This window comes from Notothenia rossii, assembly GCF_949606895.1.
Source record: "Notothenia rossii genome assembly, chromosome: 5".
Taxonomy (NCBI): domain Eukaryota; kingdom Metazoa; phylum Chordata; class Actinopteri; order Perciformes; family Nototheniidae; genus Notothenia; species Notothenia rossii.
Genome location: NC_136903.1, coordinates 73,879,355 through 73,900,229, shown reverse-complemented (window position 1 = coordinate 73,900,229; position 20,875 = coordinate 73,879,355). Strand labels below are relative to the sequence as shown.

Below are 20,875 nucleotides of genomic sequence, written 5' to 3'. Positions count from 1 at the left end.
GTTTGTGCATCTAATGGCTGGATATTTTTAACCCATCACGTTATTTTGTATTTTTTTGAAGACATTTGGACCTTCTATGATACTTGGATGATTTCTCTAAAGTAGCCTATATTAAAAGTGACTTTCGCGAGTCAATCCAAATGCATGCGTCACTGAAGTGGAGGAATCATTTCAGCACGGTCCCTGCAGCCGTATCGTTAAAACCCTAATGAATCGCACCTGTTGCTGATGGGAGTCACCTGGCCTCATTTCACCGGAAGTAGCTCAGCTGCATAAAGACGGAGACGTGCTGCACGGGTAGGTGTAGCATACTTTTAAAACTCACGTCACGCGCTGATTTTTATTGTCTTGATTTTCTTTTTTTATTGAATCCTCAGTTATGCCTCCTAAAAAGCCAGCAGCAGGCTCTGCTGATCCTGCACCTTCCTCCAGTGATGCACCGGACAACAAGAACGTTTCAGGTCTCCTCGTTTTTTATGTAAACTATGTGACACAGCTTAAGAAAATTGCATAAATGTTTATATTCTAAATGGTATATGTGTGCACGTTTGTTTTCTAGCCACTGCGACGCTGCGCAAACTTGCAACTCATCCATCCACCGCGATCATGGTGAAAGAAGCACTTAAAGAGTTGGACTCGCGCAAAGGGGTTTCGTCCCATGCAATACAAAGTTATATTAAAGAAAAATACCAGTCAGTGGACATGGTAAGGTTGAAGCACTTTGTCCGCAGAGCCCTGAAAAAAGGACTCGAGACTGGCACGTTGGTGCGGCCTGCCAACTCCAATGTCGCTGCAGGCCTATCGGGAAGATTTAGGGTAAGATGTCCAGTGTACAGTTTATCAAAGAAGGTGAAATAACGTCTTTAATCGGGACTGTGTATGTGTCTTGAATGCAGATTGCAACGAAAACCAAAGAGGCAAAGAAAAAAGCTGAGAATGTGGATCCTAATGTGACAAAAGCAGCTAAGGATGGCGCCAAGAAGCCTAAAAAAGCAGGTATGAATACAACTGGAAAAGGACACACTCTTTGTCCTCTTAAAACTGGTATAGCTCTTAAAACTGGTATAGCTCTTAATAGCTTAACTTGTTAAAGGTGCCACGAAGAAGAAGAAAGACTCTGCCAATGAAGAAGCGACGTCAAACGATGAGGTGAGGCAATGTTTTCTGTTCTGAAACAGAATATAAAGTTCAATTATATTTTTGGGAAATATCGTCTTTGTTCGCTGTTTTTTTTTTTTTTCCCCAAGAAAGGTAAAAACTTTTTATGAGACTTTATTCCTGATTGATGAGAATATAACTGTAAGGCAGTCATTTAGAGAAACTTTAAAAGGGTGGAAAAAAAGAATTGTCATTTAACCTTTTCCAACATGGGTTCACTAAGCATGCATGTTCAGTAGAAATGTATAATTAACTGAACATATCCAAATTAAATAATTTCACCATGTATTCATAATTTATTGGATATAAGATTATACAATTAATGCTCCAGTTGTGTCTGACATTTTTCATTACCCACTTTTAGGAGTCCAAGTCTGCCAAAAGGTCCAAGAAGGAAAAAGAGGCTGCTATTGAGGTACCTGCTGAAACTACATCCAAGGCTGCTCCCGCAAAGAAGCCAAAAGCTAAAAAAGCTGCAGAGAAGGCGGATGACGAGGAAGCTTCTGATTCGACAAAGGCTACTAAAAAGCCCGCCAAGGAACCGAAGGCCCCCAAGGAACCGAAGGCCCCCAAGGAACCGAAGGCCGCCAAGGAACCGAAGGCCACCAAGGAGAAAAAGGCAGGGAAGGTGTCTGAGGCTGCTAAGGTTGGCAGCGATGCTCCTGCTGCTAGGGCAACTGGGAAACGAGGAAAGAAGACTGCAGAGTAAATTATTAAATAATTGATGTGTTATACTGATTGTTTTTGCAATAAAATCTTATTTTTTGATTTGTTGTAATTTCTAAATTCTCTACATTTGAAGCATGCTGCCGTCTCATTTTGCTTATGTAAGCGTATATTGGAGCTTTAAGTAGAACTGTTTTCTTCAAACGTATCCTTCAATGACAGCAGCACACAGGTGCTGAGCAGCAAAGTTATTTTACAATCCTGAATCCTGTAGTGACAAAGAGGAATTAATATTGCGCTTTAAAACTGGCAACAAAATCTACTCCAGGGACACTAAATATGTAATAGACTTTGCATGTTGCACCTAGAGATATGTGACCTTATAATGCTCAATAGTTTATTATATTCCTGAAAAGATGCCAAGGTAATGCTAAGTTGATACGTTTTATTTGACTCTCTTTTCAGGGAGTGCAGAAAAAGTATTTTGGATAGTCTAAAATGGCATTCCAGTGCCTCAACAGCAAGGCAAAAAAGACGACAAAAAGCATCATGAAAAGCGTCCGGCTGCATGTTCTCATCAAGGCGGTAATACAGTTGGCCACTGTGGACACAAAGACCAAAATGGCTGCCATAACAGCCAGCAGCACATTGATTAATTTTCCAAGGACAGTCCGTGCTGTGACATTCTCCAAACCATCAAGCTGCCCCGCCTGCAGTTGCTGCTGCTCCACCTTGAGCAGATGAGTCAGGCAGGCCTCCAGAGATTCCTACAGGGGAGAGACCAAACTGAGTGAAGGAGCTCTAATGATTAATCAAAGAAGTTGGACATACAGCACTGATTGTTTTATCAATGGATCCTTTCCATTCACTCTAATTTGTCTTGTGATAGCAAGGATGAAAATAACCTGTTACATATTTTTACCTCATTTTTTTTGTCTTTCAACACTGAGAAAGATTAGCTGTGTGGTAAAATGCCTAAACACTTTAATTTAGGAATATTGAAGATTACAAATGTATATAAGTACTAAAGCTAAGTATTTACACAGTTACCCTCTCAAAACAGAGCCTCAAGATTCTGTAATTATGCCAAACCCAGAGAAATCTGTCAGTGGTGCATTTTCCTGAGCACATTTTAAACAACACTACCTGGCTTGCCTACGTTCCCCTCTGTAAACCATTGGTCCCAGCAGGAAAAGCACAGTATGTGTTATAAGCAATATGATACATTATTGATACTGGCTTATCGCAATGCAACACAGACATTATAATGACACCTGTTCTTTTCTTGCTATACATAAAAAATGTCTGCTGTGAAAAACACTTGTTTAAGCTTACATGAATATCTGTTGCTTCTTTGTTAGACTGAAAGTTAGACCTCTCCCCCATGCTTGCTAGTTCATCTTTGAAGTTCAAAATTTCATTCTGGTGCAGTTCTATCAAGTCATTGAGCCGTTCCTCCAAACCATCATTCCTGCAAAAAAGTAATGGCAACAATATATGAAACAAACAGGGGATAGGTTTAGCTCACAGTACTATATCAAACATGTACCTGTGTCGCTCCTTTTGTAGGGCCTCCCCAATTGCAGTGTATTCTTTTTGGTGGCAGTTTTTTAAGATTTCAAAGCTTTCTTCAAGTTGGCCTTTGTTTTCCCGGAGTTCCTGGATCTCCTGGAGTATATTATCAAAGTCTGAGGCCTGGGCATGGTCAGGAATATTTTCCCTGGAGCTATAGGGTACATCATCGGCTCCTGAGTCTGAACAGCCATCAGCAGTGCCATGATTCAGGCTGGAATGTCCTGTTTTAAGGATACTCATTCCCCCAGGGCCAACACCCTCATCTCCCGGGGTTTCATCCAAGTGTTTCAGGGCTGCAATATTATCAGTGCTGCCCAACTTTTGCAGACACGGGAGGAGATTTGTCTCAGATTGGACAGCACAGCTTTATAAACTGGAGAGACTTTTTGTCACCTGCAATTGGCAAAATCAGATTAGTAAGCAACTCCTCAGGCCACTTAACCACTTTTCCTTTGTATGAGCATGCAAAAAGCCATATTGTCTTTTCATATTACAATAGCATAGTCAGATTTTTTCTATAAAGCTAAAATTTGATGAGACCCTGGTTTGAGTATAATCCTGACCCCTTAATCCAGTGAGTCCATCATAACTGGATTGTTGTTATTAAATAAAATATATTAACATGGGACTTTTTAACACATTACAGCCTTTCAAACAATGCCTGTGTAGCAACACAAATAGTGGAACAAACACAATTAATGGTCTTTCAGGCACTAGAGTCCACGTATTGGCCTAAGGAATCATTTTTATCGGTATATATGCATCTGTAAAATGCCATTACTATCAGCTAAATTGAGATGGAGACAGATAATTAAAAGACAACCCAAAAAGAATTAGACTAACATATGCATGGTGACATATAGGGCCAGAGGATAAGTTATTTGTTTTGTGGGTCAGCTGGGTTTAAATTAAGTGATATTGTTAATTGCTTACCTGCTTGAAACGTCAAGACTTCCAACCAGTCTGGCCAAATGTAACGTTAGCTTAGCTAGCTTAGCCAATTGGGATCAATCAGCTGTTTTGACTTGGCTGGTTTGAACATGCTCGGCATTCAGACTAACCATTGCGTGCAAAATGATCAAGTATGTAAAAGTTAGTTAAACAACTAAAAAAACAGTACGAATGTTTTTCAGATAAACTACTTTGTTAGCAGTTTAACTAACGTACGCTAACGTCCCGTCCACTGCTGACAGATGTGCAGGTTGCTTAGCAACGGAAAGTACTCGGAAAAAGTCGTCGTCTTATCAAAATGCTAATTTAAATCAATGTGGTACTGACACGCCTGACCCTACTATTGCAAAACATACCTTTTTATTTTTTTCACTGTAAGCTTTGTAGCACCTGCCAGCAAAATACTTGCTAATCTAGCCTGATGAAAAAGGGCCAAATGAAGAGTTAGCAGCTAAAATCTTCAATGTCGAAAGAGCACAAGTGATATTAAAAACCTTGATGGCTTAAGTTCTTTAAGTGGCCCAGTAGGCTATTTCAGTCTTCCAACACAAAACTCGGACCCCTTCTAAATATAGTGCAGACAACAGTTAAATAAAATGTAATACAACTTAGCTTTCACTGGTTTCATTATATGTCATATATTTTGAGCTTGGTTTTTAACCCTTTTCAACAAGTAAGACAGCAATAAATTGAGGATAATGTGTGAAATAAAGGGTGAAAGAAGTCAAATCACACCTCTTTGCTTTAGTGTGCTAGGAATTAAGGGTTCACAATGACCCATGATGAGACCCAGATTATAAAACCTGTATAAACATGATTACAGTACAGTATAATCCACACACGGCAACCAAGTAAACCAAGGACTCCAACAAGAGGCTTTTTGAGGTGTAATGTGTGATGTTCAATTTAGAACGGTCATGACATTGAGGACATTTACAAGTTGAATTTTCAATTTCACCTTTAAAACAGCAAATTTATTTGTCTTTAAAAAATAAAAAAATCAACTAAAAAGTATTACTATTTCATTGTCACTAATATAAACAGTACGGAAGCACTGAGTCTTTGAGCACTTTAACTGCTCTTCAAGTATGTTAATTCAGTTCATAGATTATTCTTCTGCATTGGAAAAGCCACCAGGCTAGTATGCTCCAGCAAGGTCGCGACTCCAAACTTAATGTCTTTGATATTAACATCCTGGTTGTGGTATACCAGTGTTGTTGACTTCACAAATCCATAAAAAACAAGTTGAGAATCCACTACTATTTGATCCAGTGACAAGTCTTGATTCCAGAGCAACGTAGCTGATGCAAACAAACTCCATTCTTCAGTGTAGCGAGCAGAAAAAGGAAGAGTTGGTCACACAAGCTGAAATTTCAAATGTTTGAGTAAAGAGGGAAGGAGGAGTCGACTGTTTAGAAGTGAGACACTTGGAAAAAGAGAGTATGGACAACTAAATCAGCAACAGTCAGCTCATTACAGTCAAAATCAAATAAAAAGCCATCAATCAGCTGTATTAAAAATTGCGGTGACTTCGAACAATACCACTTGAATCAGCTCAAAAGTAATAAAACTCTGAATTACAATTTCTTCTGTGGGGAAACAATGCAACGTTTTCCACATGTAAACAAATTCACTCAGATGAGAAAAAAAAGTGTGCAGTTTTCCCAGACCCTCCTTCAACTATGCCCTATTCACCCTTACACTATGTGCTTGTGCCACAATTGCACTAAAGATAGCAATTCAATATCAAACATCCATCCTTTTCTCCTCTTATTCTCTGTTTCATTCTTCTTTAGACACATTTCAGAAAACGATAAAGTGACAAACCTCGGATTCAACCCTCCTGAGCATTTTGAGAAGCTGCTGAAGAGGAAGAAAAGGAAGGACTATAGAGATTAACCTTCCTGTATGGGTCATTTCCTCCCTTTACACAACAGCCTCAAAACCTCTGTCCTTCATCATCAAATAAGCCTCTTCAAGCAGGTCATCTGGGGTGAAGAAGAAAGTGATTCAGATACTCTGAAATGGCATCCCAGTGCCTCCAGAGGAATGCAAGGAGGATAACGAGGAGCAGCGTAGAAAGCGTGCGGCTGCGTGTTTTCATTAATGGGACGACACAGTTAGCCACTGTGGACACAAACACCAAAAGGACTGCCATTACAGCCAGCAGTACATTGATTAGTTTTCCAAGAAGAGTCCGTGCTGTGGCGTTCTCCAAACCCTCAAGCTGCACCACCTGCTGTTGCTGCTGCTGCAGCTCCATCTTGGAGATACGCGTCTGACAGGCCTCCAGCGCCTCCTACAGGTCAGAGACAGAACAGTGAGTGAAGTTGCTCTGATGACAGAGCAGAATCATTAAGTATATTTTAGTGAAACTTACCTGAATGTCCCTCGCTCTTTCGTAAGACTGGTAAGCAATCTTCTCCTCCATGCTGGCTAGTTCCTGTTTTAAGTTCAGAATTTCATTCTGGTGGAGTTCTGTTAAGTCATTGAGCTGTTCTTCTAAACGTTCACACCTGCGAATGAGTGACAACAACAGCACATCAGAAACAGTTATTTTTCTTTCTACACACAGACTATACTAGAGTGTATCGCATATGCTATGATACCTGTATCGTTCCTCTTGCAGTGCCTCCATGATCATAGTGTAGTCGCGCTGATAATGGGCTTTTAAGTTTTCAAATGACTCCTCCAGTCGACCTTGGTTTTCTCGGAGCTCTTGGATCTCATGGAGTATAGCATCGAAGCCTGAGGCCTGAACATGATCAAGGGTGTTGCCCTTGGAGCTAGGGGGGCCTCCGGGGGCTCCAGTCGCACTGTTGGCTCCTGCAGAGCCAGAAGTAGCACTAGAACATTCATCGTCACTGCCATACTTTGGGCTGTTCTGCAAATGTCCTGTCCCAAGGACCCTTGTTCCCCCAGAGCCAACACCATCTTCTCCCTGGATTTCATCCAAGGAGTCTTTCAGGCCTGCAATGTTATCAGCACTGCCAAACTTGTTGCGGATGAGGGAGGCGATTTCTCTCGGCTTAGACACCACAGCTCCAGCTGCAGAATGAGTGGCTTGAGAGAAACTGGAGAGGCCCCCTGTCACCTGTAATGAGCAAGCTCAGGTCAGTACTGGTCTGTGCGGAGGTGCCATTGCAATATTGTCACGGTGAAAATGATGTGCCAAACCTTCTATAGCTTTTAATTAAGGGCTCTAACTACATCTCCAGAGGAACAGGTAATTACAAACTACTGAGTTTCCTTTTTGGGATATATTTAACATTTACAACCATTACTTTTGTGTTTGTGTAGATTAAGTAGCAAAAACAACTCCAAATGATGATCTTGTTATAAGGTCTTATTTATGTTTTGAGTGCCATAAACTAATTGCTATTTATTTCATACCTGGGAAAAACCTATCCTTAACTAAAACAACTGAGGAACCAATTCAGATTGCTGCTCCTAGCAAGGCATCCACATGACTACCTAACTGCTATTAGAGATTGTTCTGACAGACATTTGACTTTGTGTGCCAGTAAAACCATGCACCATACTGGCACACTTATTCAAATGGAATTCATCCATTATAAATTCTCTATTCTACAACAACGACTCCATCTATTCTCTATAGCAAGTTGTCTGCTTTCTTGGCCCCTTTACGTTTAGTTAATCCAAATTTAGATGAAAGATCTTATAGTTTTTTAGAAATAGAAAAAAAGTTGAGGATTACATTTTTTTTGCCAGTACAATGACAATAAAACCTTAAATATTCCCGAAAGGGGGATTTAAAAGCAAAAGAGCAGTGAAGGCACCAGGAAAGCACACACCTTGGCTCCAACATCTTTCAGCCCCTGGTGCATGTCTCGGAAAACATCTTTGGGCTGGCGAGGGATTCCGTTGTGCTCTACCTCTCGGAGCTTGCGGTGGTAATGCTCCAGTTTCCTCTGCAGCTGCTGGATCGTCTGAGCGGACTTTTGGTTCTTCTTCTCAAACACCTGTTTGATGCGTGCACTCTGCTGTTTGTCTGCGTTATTGGCAAGTTTCAGGTATTCTGCCACGTTGTCATCACGTGCAGTTTGTTCAATTTTGATTTGTTCTGTGAGTTTGAGGATCTTCTGTTGTAGTTGGGCAATGGCCTGCTTAGTCCGCTGGGGGTCTGGGGTGCAGTCCACTACATCATACCCGTCTGCCCCGTAAGGCAGGGCATTAGGTGACACAGCGGGGCCTGATCCATCATAACGATCCAGCTGTGCAGAAAAACAAACAAAAGAAGGTACAAATATGAAGAAAAATGCTTTTGATCAAGTTTATTAAGACAAAAACATTTAAATCATTGTTTCTCTTGGTGTTTCTTTATCATAGAATATCATGCGAGCAGTGGGCATTATAATGCTGACAGTACTTGGTTACAATACTTTATTTGGTGTTTAGGATATTGTGTCTCTAGTAATACAAGCTTTTCTATTGTAAACTCTACCAGTATCTAATGTGAATACTGTTTGAATCCAATTTAAAATACACAGTAGTATTGGCTTTAAACTAGGGCAGTGGCTGTTTTTGAAAACCAATCTTCGAAAACCCTGCAGTCAATTTACACTTATATCTGTAACTACACTCCAACAGTAGATGGCGCCAAACGTTTCTTTTTGTCATTTCACAACTCCAAGTCAAGGAGGCACAGTTGAAAATAGTCCAAGTTAACTGAGGATTGAGAAGAAATGATGACATTATTTTTACCCCACAGGAATTTATTAAGTTGGTAGTTTAGTCAAAAAAGGCAAATTCAGATAATGCAAACCTTTACATAGTAATGAGAGATTCCAGGCTAGAACTGGGGCAACAAGAGGGGAGGTAAATATGAATCTTTGTCATCAACACAAACTGATTTGTACCCATCATACGAGCTTTCACCACGTATTGGACACGTGCCAGCTGCTCAGCTCCTTGTACTCTGAACAGCATGAGAATGTGTGGAACAGATTGAGTGTTAACCATAAAGCCAGACATTGTACAGTACAGGAAGCGGCCGTTAAGTTTTACATTGACAGACACGGTTAGAAAATGCTACAAATAAATACATTTCCAGTGTCTTAACTTTTAAATTGGTTATGTGCCAACATTTACTTATCAGTTATTTGCTAGATTCCTGTATTTGAACAAAAATGTAAAGCTTCTTGAGTGATTGATGTTTCATTTGTGTTTGTTGAAAGGGCTACCGAACAGAAACAAAAGGACACAACTTGTGTTCTAACTGGGCAGAGGATTGTCAAATAAAAAACAATTGGCATTCATTATTTAAGATGAACAGAAACACAGGGAGTAAAGTGATTCCATCGTGCTTAAGACATCTGTTGATGAACTTAATCCTGCCTCCAGTAAGATGCCTGAGCTGCAAAACAGTGTCATGATCTCTTTTACGACGTCTACTCTATACTGATTTGTCGTTCCAGAGATACTCCTGTCAGTCAGCTGCCATCTTGAGCTTATAGTGTTGTGAAGACTTCTGATCGTCTGATCTAAATACCACGTCAGGTTTAAAAGCAAATGGTGTGTACATTCTTTCTTTTTTTCTTAATTGATTATGTAAAAGGCAGGATACCCCTTCTTTCTTTTATAGTGGAAAAAAAACACTGAATAAGTATTCCCAGATTTCTATCAACATTCAATGTGAAATACAATAAAAACAATCATCCAACACGTTTCAGTTTGTCGAGTTTGCAAACGTTCCCTCCAAGCTTTCTCTGACCTGAAGTACACTCAAGAGACAGCAAAAGACTAAATTTAGAAAGGCTTAGAGCACATAGTCACAAATAACTCGAAGGCAATCTCTGACCTTTCACCGCTGACAACTCATCTCCCCATCCACCAGCTCATCCAGGCACATCTACACCATTAACAGCTTTAGGTTTGCACAGTTCACTTAGATTTGACATTTTGCACAGGTTTCAGTGCATGACTCACTTTCATCTGTTATTCTACAGCTAGCCTGCAAACAATGCATTTCATTAACTTCCTCGTGACCTGTGAGAGTCACTTTGTATTACGATACACACCTGAATTATTCATGTCCTAAAACTATCTTCTATATGAATACAGCATTTTTAAAGATTTAATTCAGTTCTTGGACAGATTTTATGAGAAAAGAAAAGATGGATTAATTGATGTGTTATATTTTTCCAACGCACTGACAATGTGTGTATACAGATTGATTGATATTGTCAGTGTTTAAGGTAAAAAATTATATGACACTTTAGAATGCATTCATTTGAAGAACTGCATCGTTTTTGTTATCGTTAAGATTTTTTTGAACAAGGTTCTTAATCTTTAAACTAGTTTCCATCTAGCTTTGTGGGTTTCAGCTGGATATACAGTTTATTATCATGGAATCTGACGCTTTAGAAAGCGTATAAACATGATGAATAGGAAGCAAGTTTTAAATTAGTAAGAAGCATCTTCTTTATATGATTTCTAAGTCAACTCGTTGCCGTTCTTCTGTGACAGATAATGGAGAAAACTCTTTAAAGTCTAAGTAACTTTGATATGAGGAGTGTGTATCATGTTCGACTAACTTATACTTACAGATGAAGAGGCAAGCCATTTTTATTTTTACTCAAATGCAGGTGTTACCTTTATCGGAAACCTCCAAGTGCATAACTTGTATATGACAGAAATATCTTCCTACTCTGAAAATAATGTACTGTTCAGGACCACGGTTTTATTTCTCCCCTGGACGTCTTGACGGGGCTGAGACACTCACCTTGTCAGGCTCCTCAGTTGAGTGGTACCCGGAGGTGAGCAGCATGTCAGCCAGAGCTGGGCTGGTGGGTGTGTCTGTGGTGGAGGAGGAGCGCGGGCGTCCAGCCTGCAGCAGGGCTTCATGGGTGCTGCGCCGGTGGATCTGTGGGCTCCCTTTCTGGGGAGGGTCCCCAGGGCCCCCCACCTTGCTGCGGCGGCTCTGCAGGCTGGTGCCTCGCTTCATTATTGGGGGAGCACCTCGGATCTGCTGCAGAACGCGGCTCAGAGCTGCGGGAGGGGCGGAAGCAGCAGGGTTGTCAGAATCCAAAAGGAGGGGCGAGGAGGCCAAAGTGTCCCCTCCCTCTGACCCTACATCGGTGGGATCGGAGGGAGGGGCGCCTGTGCAGGACGAGACGGAGTCATGTGGGGAAACGGAGGAGCGTCGGCGCTGTGGCTGGAATAACTGCTTCAGGCCATGGCCCAACGCTCCCATGTTCTCCCGGGCATTATGGGTGATTTTGGACAAACCATGCTCTGACTCCGACGCCCTCCTGCCGCCCTCCAGCTCCGCTCGGCCTCCAGTGTCCGGCTCCTCTGGGCTCTGCTCACTACTACCCTGATCCATCAGAGACCTCCAGCTTCACAGCGAGGTGCTACCTGGGGGTGCAGGGGACTAGCTGCGCCCCGTGGGCACCCCCCCTCTGAGCGGCTGGTAGAAACCCGGGGAGCAGAGAGGATGGTGCTCAGTTGGGCCTTTTGAGTGGACATGCATCTGTGGCTTGGCTCAATGTCATGCTTGTCTACCACAAAAGGAAAATAAAATGAATTATGACATGCAGCAGTGAATGATGAACATAATAAGCAGAAGAATATAAAACAACAAGCAACATAAACTGGGTTGACACAGACAGGTTCATTTCTTTTTGCAAATACAAGAAGGTCTTTGTTCATTTAGTCCAAAACAATTCATGATTGAAAAAGCTTTTTTTTCTCTGCAGAATGAAAACAGAAGGTATCCATTTCAGTCTAACAGCATGTGGCATGTCTGACAGTGCCAACCCAGCAATGCAAAAACACAAAGTCTACAAAATAAATAAGCTTTAAGAACAGTTTCTGAAATGTCAAAGTAAGTTTAACTGCACATGCTGAAGGTCGATGCCTGAGGCTGTTGCTGAATCCCTTTCAATTGTTTATTTCTGGGAATTCAAGCCTGAAGGCACAAAAGCCCTGATGGTAGTTTTATTCAATTACATTTCAGAAAGAATTCATTGTAGAAATTGATAAATCAACATAATTGAAAGTGCTTAGATGATGCTAAAAAAGAGACTACGGAGTGTGAAAACGTAAATGAAATTCTAAACAAACAGTGATTATGATTCAATTCTCAACTGACTCGTGTGATTCACGGAAGTCTCCTCTTTGACTCTCATTTCTCAACAATGCTAAATCCTGTAATGTAAAAGGTCCATTCCAAGACTTTGGCCCTCAGATGACAGATTATACAACAGCTTTTGATTTACCAACATGAAATGAGAGGGGGTGAAATAGAGTGTAACAGAAAGCTTACCATGAGCCCAGCTTCCCCTCTACTGACTCACAGCGCAGGATTGGCTAAACGAACAGAAACAGAAGCAAAAGAAAACTGAAAAATATGCTCCAAACAGACAGTTAAACAAATAGGCCTACTGTAACATCACACAGTTCTACTCAGGCCTGCATACAAACATTCAACTCAGAAGTAATAATGGACCGGAAAGGGGGAGAGACTTAAAAGCTTCTAACCTGCTGACATGTGAATTGTCAACGACCTAATGGATCTTTGTTTAATTCTTAAGAGTCAGCAGTAAATTGATGCTTGGTGAACCTTGTTATGTTTTAATGGCATCTATTGTAAGCATAAGACAACATTAACATGACAGCAACTCTAAAAACTGTTCAAGGTATAGTAATATTTCTACATACAAACAACATCGAAACATGGTATGAACACGAGTCAGGAGCTGCCAGTGCACGACTCATCTGTAGCATGTACAGTGGGGGGGGGGGGGGAGACTTTAGCCTGAGAGAAAGCTTCTGTCCCACTTTGTCCTTGCAGGCCAACAAAGGTGCACACTATCTTTAAATACAATTATCGATCAAAAATGAAGAATAAAACTAAATCCATTACTTAGGATCAGGGACAATCTTGAAAATGTTAATTGTAACATAAAACCAGACTTTCTATTAGTTTAGTCCATTCGGAGCAACATCTGCATGTACCAATTATTTAAATACTTTTAAGGCAAAGTGGTTAACATATTTCTTTAAAGACCCAAAGCCTAATGGGATGGGTCTGAATATGTGGTACATATATTATTTTGCAGACAAATGGAAACATGATTTCACAAGTCAGCAGAGATTCAAAGTATCACCTCACAAGCCAGCAGCAAAATCTAACACAAAAACCCTATGAAACGCTCCATTAGTGATACACAGTGACTCATTACTGCTGGTCTTGCTGTTATATCTGCAGTGTGGGATAAGAAAGCACCCTGGTAAGGTAGGTGGCAGGGAATAATATAATAATGAAAAGGTTTTGGTTTGAAATGAATGTGAATGTTTGCACTCATTACCCAATATAAATGAAAGCAACATGTCGTTTGCATCATGTTTCCATCTCTGCAGCTCGGTAAGGGCAATACTTTAAGTAAAACCACACTTCTGCTCATGGCATTTAAACATAAGTTAACATTAACAAACCACAAGGGATTGATGTTACACATTATGTATTCAATCAAACTGTCTTCATTCCTGAGAGCAGGTTGTATGGCTTTTGCTGCTGCTGATCCTTAATCAATGATCATGGACAACTCCATTCAGATGCAAATGATTGCAGTAGAGACTAATTATAAGACATAGGAGCAGACATTCCACAGACAGGAAATATATCCCTCATCTACAGTAAATACATTGACGTCCGACTCCTCGAGGCTAAGGGCAAAGTGTTCTCTTCAAAGTGGGTCAGCCAACATTGGTCTATCACTCTCTCTTCATGCAGGGCTCCAAGGTCGCACCATTTGAAGAGTGTAGTGCATGTCTAGCAGCGTCTAAGCTTTTAGTGGCGGTATAGAATAATCTTTGCAGAATGACAGAAAGTGCAGGTATGACCTCGAAGCAGCATAGGCCTACATGCTTTACCTTATTCCTGGATCTTATTGGTTTCAGATTGGGCTCACAAAATAAAACCAATGTATTCATTTTTATATTGAATATAAGGATGTGATAAATCATGCCCGAAACTCCTCTGCATTGGACTTCATTTTCCTTTGCACTTTCTATCACTGGTGACATATTCTCAGAGGACCTTGTACACTGAAATCTACTTCGTAAATAATGTCGTCCTTCAGAAGGCATCGCTACACTTTTATTGCATAAAAACATGTGGGAGATTAGTTTATATTGATTTAGTAGTGATGACAGTATTGGTCAGCAAAAATCTGTAAAAAAAACAATAAGATTACTTAATAGAAATACACAAAACTAACATGAGTCCAAGTGCAGATAAACATACCTTCAGATGTGGTCATCAGCAGGGAATTTGTGGATCTATTAACACAGGAAAAGAGTTTCCAGCACGGCTTCCTCTGGGTAGTTTGTACAAATGGAAAACTGGTGGGATAGCTGTAAATCTTTAGTCAGCTGTTTCCGTGGACATTTAGAAAAATCACATGCTGCAAAGAAAAACAAAAAGCAGAGGCAAGACAGTGTGAGAAATGTTTTTTTACAAATCTGTGTTTCAGGTGACAGAAGTAATGTTCATTAAAATGTTTTCAGAAAGAGGGATTAATCTGGTACTGATGGCTCTAATAATCGTCGTTTAAATGGATCAACCAATGGATTTGTATCACTTCATGGTTCCTTAGGGATCAAATAATAAATATATCATCATCTTTTTATTTTTAAGAGACTAATATACTGTTTCTGTAAAACTGAATTGTGTTGATCCATAATCTAAACCAATCAGCACCTAAACTAAGAATTAACAGCAAATCCAGATAAAGTCGGCAATCTAACCAGCCTGCATTATCAGCCCATTTCATCAGCAGCAGACAGTAGTTAGCCATTAGCTGGGGAACATAGTAAATATGTTAAAAAAAATTGGAGGCTGAAGCCAGATATTATTATTAGCTCAGATAATAACTAAGTGAATATTGGATTTACATGTATTAGTGCTCCGACGCAACGATCCCTAATAAACCATGCTTATTTTGTCTGCTGCATGTAATTAGGAAAGTGTTAACACTAGCTTTTTACACTAAAATAACAGTTTTGAGAACAATAATGTAGTTGTTAAGTTATTGAAAGAAACAAAAAAAAGGGAGGATTGATTAAGGTAAGGGGTGAAAATCCCACAAGATACATTTTTTGCTAGATAAAGAACCAAAATAATATCCCTTATCTGGGCAAGGGTTAAGTCACGCTGTGAGATCGAGGATGTGATGTAATTGTGTTAAATGTCTCTACTTTAAGATGAATGAAACTGGCTGTAGCTGTAATGCAGTCTAATGCAAAGTCTGATATTTGAGACTAATAACAGTTGAAGTAATTAAATAGAGTCACACAAGTACGTGGCTTCAAAACCTAAATTGCAAAATAAAAACATGTGTTTTAATTTAGTACAGCAGAGGCCTCCAAGGCATTTTAGCTTAATTAAGTGTGTAATGTTAATTAATGGTGCTTAATCCCCCCTCAGGGATAGCTGCAGGACATGAATGAACGCTTTGCCTTTCTCGTAAAACCACAATAGATAAATAAATCAACAAGAGGATTTCAAATCAACAAATGGTAAACACAGAAATCTGTTATAGCCAGTGATGGAAAGTAACTTAGTACATTTACTCAAGTAGTTGTTTGACATATTTGTACTTTTCTAAAATATTTCCATTTAATACTACTTTATACTCCACTACATTTCAGAGGCACATATTGTTCTTTGTACTCAGCTAAAGGTATTTAAAACCCACAGTGACTAGTTACATATAAAAACAAATGATATGCTATAATGTAGTACTGTACTACTAATCTACACAGTATTTCAAGTATTTAAATCTGCTTCACATTGATAACTACAACACTAAAATGCTCTTACATGTATAGAAACAGTATGATACTGTGAAAAGGTCCATTCTGCTTTTAGAGTACTTTTAGTTTTGATACTTGAATTCTGATAATACTTCTTTACTTACTATTCTGAAATGGGTCATTGTGCAGAATAAGGACTTTTATAAGTAAAACTTTGAAATCATTGCTTTACTTTTATTGGAGTATTCTAAGAACATAGAATTTGTACTTTATCTGAAGTAAAGGATCTGAGCATTTCTTCCAACTCTGGTTATAAAACCAACATCGCTCTCTGCATGAATGCAATGCAGTCATACGTGCAATGCGATGAGATCACCACCACCCCTTCAGTAACAATGGCATCAACTCGCATAACAATGAAGTTCAGCTTTCCCAAGTCTATTCGACTCTTACTTAAAACACAGAGAGCTTACCATCACTATTCGGCTTAGGGCGGTTAATTAAATTACTCAAAGGTTACAGGTGCATTGGGTGCCATTACATGGAGGGCAAAAGAAGTAACGTTAAATGCCTATGATTAAAAGGTAAAGTAAAGATGGTGTGATAAAGTAAATCATGTACCCAAACAGTGGGTTTCATTAGAGAGTAAGTCACGACATATAATCTGAGCCCATCGGTTTAACGTTAGAAGAGAGGAGGATACAGTTAGCAGCTCGTTAGCCCAGTCAGTAGGCCTGAACTTTAAAACACTCAACTCTAAGATGTATTTACTAAAACCATAAATGCAGTTTGTCGTCCTATTGCAAAGTGGTGCTAACCGTTGTGTAGGATGAATGCAGGATAAATCGCTGACCCCGTTTTGATGGCTTGTCTGTCCCTCTTGTTGCTAGCTGTATGCTAACGTGGTGCACCGGGGGGTGTTCGTTGTGTTGTACGGTGCACACTGGTGCTGCTAGGCGGGGCGGGGTGGTGTTACATGGGGGTCTAACAAGAGGTGTAAGAAGTACTCTGAGTACTTGAGTAAAAGTTGCAATACTGCATTGTAAACATGTTCTGTTACAAGTAGAAGTCCAAGTACAAAAAGTACACATTTTCGAGTAAAGCCCGTACCAGACAAATATTATGTTTGTATTATTATTAATGTCAATGTTCACTTTGTAAAGGTGGGGATTATTTTAATTACTTACTACTTTAACTTTCTTATAATAAAACATAAGGATGTAGGCTATTGGTTGATTTATATTCTGTATCATAAATCAATGCCTGCAAAGTAGCTAGTAACTTTTTGGAGTAAAAATTTAAAAAATTGCCTCTAAAATTTAGTACAAAGTAGCATAACGTGAAAATATTCAAGTAAAGTAAGAGTACCTCAAAATTGTACTTCAGTACATTGAGTACATGTAGCCTACTTAGTTACATTCCACTACTGGGTCTATAAGACTTCTCAATTAGCCGCAGAACAAATGTAATAAAATATAAATTATTTATAAATAAATAATCAACTCAAATGCTTTTTGTTTGGTTTTCTTCTTCTGTGATGTTTTCTATTGATGTTTGATTTCTATATGATACTTTTCAATATGAAACAAATAATTATCTGTGCAATGTATTTTAATATTTAAATTATGATCATTTGTTGTGCTCATGTCTGACAGCTGAAATCTTCATTACCTGATGATTTAATATCTACATTATATCAGCAGTTTGTGTTGTTTTTGGTAAAAGAAAGTGATAGCCGCTTTAATATTCTACGTCAATGGCAAAGCCCAGCATTAATGATTTAAAAGCATAAATCAGATGGTTTTGTGATGCTCAAGCTTTCAAGTACAATCCAGCAGATAACCTGTTCAAATTACATACTCCTACATCTCCATTCATGCATTTTATAGCCACAGATGTAATTACTTTTAAGTAATACAATTCGACCAATAATGCCCCGACGTGTTGGGTCAATAAAACACAACTATCTAAAGTAGTATCATATTCTAATGATGCACACCTAAAACGTCGCTATCTAGATAAGGGTGTAGGATGATAAGGATGTATGGATCAAGGCATCCATTTATGCCATTATCATCAATTCTCCAAATGTAAATATTTGATAAAAAGGAACTCCACCTTTAAGAAATGCCAAGAATAATGTCCAACTTGACAACACCCTCATACAACGGGCCTGGCAGCAGTCAGAAGCTCTAACACACCAGGATCATTTACATTGGAGGTATTGGGTAGCCAATAGCCATCTGTCGCAAAACTCTCACCATGGTTTCTTAATCACACCTTTGAGTGTTGCATTTCATGGTAGCGTATTTAAGTTGTACATTTCACACAGTGTAGGTTTGCATTAGCTTGTATCCTCTTTGCATTGCTGATATAAGACAGTGTTTACCTGAGGACAACTTCACAATTGTACAGAGGAAGCCAATAACTCAACATATCCAGGTCTGACCGCTGTGAACATATCAATTATTCCAGCCTGGGTTTTGCCTCTTAAGAGCAAACCTTTAAGGCATAAGCAATATAATGTAATCACTAACTTGTAACTACACCTAACATCGCCCGTCTAGACTGTCCCGGTAACCAAAACAGGCGTCTCCTCGCCGCCTGTCAGTTAGCAGGCTGGCTAGACTGTAGCTAAAAAACATCGCCTCAGCTTCAGCCAACAGGGCACCTCGCTAGGCGGGCAGCAACCATTGGACAAACAACCTCAACAAACCGTAACCCCTGTGCAGAACGGATAACATCATATGGAAACACATTTCATTCATAGATCGGTTTGAAAAATGTGTGTTTTGCTGGCTTCAACTTACATGGGCGCTGAGAGGATTGTGTTGATGACCGTTCATTTCTCCCGATGGTGGAACACTCCCACGGTGACGTCAAATAGCGTGCCGTGCACGACGTCAGAACAGCTGAGCAGACAGACAGCCACACCGTGATAAACATAGAAAGACAAACATTTATGTAGTTCTCCTTTTTCAGATGTTGATAACAAATGTACTTTCTTCAAGGCTAAACAAGAAAAGTATCATTCATCTGTTCAATTGTTGGACTTATTGTGTAACATTTTGACTGAGAATTATAGTAGGTGTGAAGATATTATCAGTCATTTAATGTGATCATAAACGTTCCTGTAAAATTGTAACCTTGTATCCTATTAAGGATAGTTTGTTCATAAAGCTACATTTCCTTATTCAACCCCATCTTTGAAGTGATTTTCTTAAGTTGAGTTGAATGTGGTTAGGTATGTATCTTCAAAAACATTGCATGTGAATAGTTAATATTTACTCTGAGATGTCTGTTTGAAAAATAAATCTATTAAGGTTTTTTTTTCATGAAATAGATGGTGATTGGTATTTATCATTATTTCCTTTTGTCTGACATTTTGTGTGGACCAAACAACTAATAAAGAAAATAATTTGCAGAAATTAAAACAAGCATTAATTTCAAAGCTAATAACAACCTGCATGCTCAGAAATGAAAGGACCGAAACAGAAATTATAACTTATTTACTAGAATCTTTGGCCTTGAAGGTCTCTATCCATAACAACATCAAAAAAACAAATGTAATTGTGCAGCAAACCATGCTTTTTATTTTTATTTAAAAAATTGACATTTTGAATCTCTTGCCAAATGCAAAGCAGGAAACATAGCTTAGACCGTCTGATTTTGGCTCGCCAAACCTGTTCAATTGAACAAATTGCATGAAAGAGAGTCAGTGAAGATCCTGTCACACTGTCAGCAGAACATTTCAGATTCCTGCAGCTGATTGTTTACTTTGATGGGAAGGGATTGGATATAATAAAGGCATGGCACGTTATATACGGCTGACATTCATGCTGATCAGATGGAGTTTGGTTTGCAGGAGGATCAGGAAATACTGGAATAGGAGCCTGTTGAGAAACGTAATATGTTGCCAAATAAGGGCGTGGGCTATAATGGCTTTTTAGCTGCAGGTTTTGGACTGGCATCTTTACTATAGTTGTAACAGAAGCGGCGGTTTGAGTAATGTTGTCTTTGAAAAAGATACTTAGGATGAGGATAGAACTTAAAAATCTGGTAGGTCTGAAAAACACAATATGGTTTGGATAGCTAGATTACAGGTGGTGAAGAGTTTGACCTTGAAGGGCAGCACAAGTTTTAGTAATGGCAGTATACACTGCTGTTGGAAACTAGGGGAACACAAGAGCTCCCTTCAAGTTTAATTGTTGTAGATGTGATTACAAAAGCCTCTTTGCTAGCAGAAGGAAGAGGAGGAGGAGGAGGAGGAGGAGGAAGAGGAGGAGGAGGAGGAGGAGAAAAAAAGTTTGGTGGAAAATTCCAGGTACCATGGGGAATTGTTGGGGGGGGAAGGAAATAAAACTGTGTAGTACCTGAGGGAAGCATTGGATATTGTGGCGATGCTGCCACTCTACCTGTGGAAGAGTCAGGACTGTGTGGCGTAGTTGTGGGCCCAAGAGACACTGGTAATAAAAAAATATATATATATATATTATATATATATAATGGAGAAAACATTGAAACTGGGGGTACTGAGGAAACTTCGGGACCTAGCCACTATGACTAAGAGGCCTATTGGACCAGGACAATGACACCGATACCATCACTGAGACCATCACAGACTACATTCATTTTTGTGTCGATACTGTTGTGCCAAAAAAGACCATTAGGATATAACCAAACAATAAAGACTACATCTCATCGAATATTAAACAGTGTATCCGACGAAGAAATATCGATG

At 39.5% G+C, this 20,875-nt stretch overlaps 3 protein-coding genes across 6 annotated transcripts; 1 reads left to right on the top strand and 2 right to left on the bottom strand.

The window, feature by feature from the left end:
* Window positions 1–162: 162 nt before the first annotated feature.
* On the top strand, window positions 163–1,926 carry h1m (linker histone H1M). Its single transcript, XM_079685642.1, has 6 exons — window positions 163–297; window positions 378–461; window positions 560–816; window positions 897–996; window positions 1,094–1,149; window positions 1,523–1,926. The coding sequence occupies exons 2-6, from the start codon at window positions 380–382 to the stop codon at window positions 1,865–1,867; spliced, it is 840 nt and encodes a 279-aa protein (XP_079541768.1). The 5' UTR covers window positions 163–297; window positions 378–379; the 3' UTR covers window positions 1,868–1,926.
* A 359-nt stretch (window positions 1,927–2,285) lies between these two features.
* Window positions 2,286–5,080, bottom strand: LOC307038883 (transmembrane and coiled-coil domains protein 1-like; the record flags this gene model as incomplete). The annotated part of the gene is made up of 4 exons (XM_079680557.1): window positions 4,333–5,080; window positions 3,374–3,792; window positions 3,160–3,295; window positions 2,286–2,591 (listed from the first exon to the last, which is right to left on the bottom strand). The coding sequence occupies exons 2-4, from the start codon at window positions 3,637–3,639 to the stop codon at window positions 2,286–2,288; spliced, it is 708 nt and encodes a 235-aa protein (XP_079536683.1). The 5' UTR covers window positions 3,640–3,792; window positions 4,333–5,080.
* Window positions 5,081–5,223: 143 nt separating this feature from the next.
* tmcc1b (transmembrane and coiled-coil domain family 1b) lies at window positions 5,224–19,089 on the bottom strand. Of its 4 annotated transcripts, none has more exons than XM_079682158.1 (8): window positions 18,945–19,089; window positions 14,624–14,783; window positions 12,641–12,684; window positions 11,096–11,873; window positions 8,166–8,585; window positions 6,960–7,444; window positions 6,731–6,866; window positions 5,224–6,649 (listed from the first exon to the last, which is right to left on the bottom strand). In XM_079682158.1, the coding sequence occupies exons 4-8, from the start codon at window positions 11,696–11,698 to the stop codon at window positions 6,335–6,337; spliced, it is 1,959 nt and encodes a 652-aa protein (XP_079538284.1). In that variant the 5' UTR covers window positions 11,699–11,873; window positions 12,641–12,684; window positions 14,624–14,783; window positions 18,945–19,089; the 3' UTR covers window positions 5,224–6,334. The 4 variants fall into 4 exon arrangements, with proteins under 4 accessions (XP_079538284.1, XP_079538286.1, XP_079538287.1 ...); XM_079682160.1 differs by having other exon boundaries at window positions 8,247–8,585; XM_079682161.1 differs by having other exon boundaries at window positions 11,096–11,361.
* Window positions 19,090–20,875: the final 1,786 nt, after the last annotated feature.

Bases quoted from the DNA above. Each gene is read 5' to 3' on its own strand.
- h1m (XM_079685642.1), top strand. From the start codon at position 380: ATGCCTCCTAAAAAGCCAGCAGCAGGCTCTGCTGATCCTGCACCTTCC. The intron at 817-896 runs GTAAGATGTCCA...TCTTGAATGCAG, and splicing joins GCCTATCGGGAAGATTTAGG to ATTGCAACGAAAACCAAAGA. The intron at 997-1,093 runs GTATGAATACAA...AACTTGTTAAAG, and splicing joins CAAGAAGCCTAAAAAAGCAG to GTGCCACGAAGAAGAAGAAA.
- tmcc1b (XM_079682158.1), bottom strand. From the start codon at position 11,698: ATGGATCAGGGTAGTAGTGAGCAGAGCCCAGAGGAGCCGGACACTGGA. The intron at 7,445-8,165 runs GTGTGTGCTTTC...TGCTCATTACAG, and splicing joins TGAAAGATGTTGGAGCCAAG to GTGACAGGGGGCCTCTCCAG. The intron at 6,867-6,959 runs GTATCATAGCAT...ACTCATTCGCAG, and splicing joins CTGCAAGAGGAACGATACAG to GTGTGAACGTTTAGAAGAAC.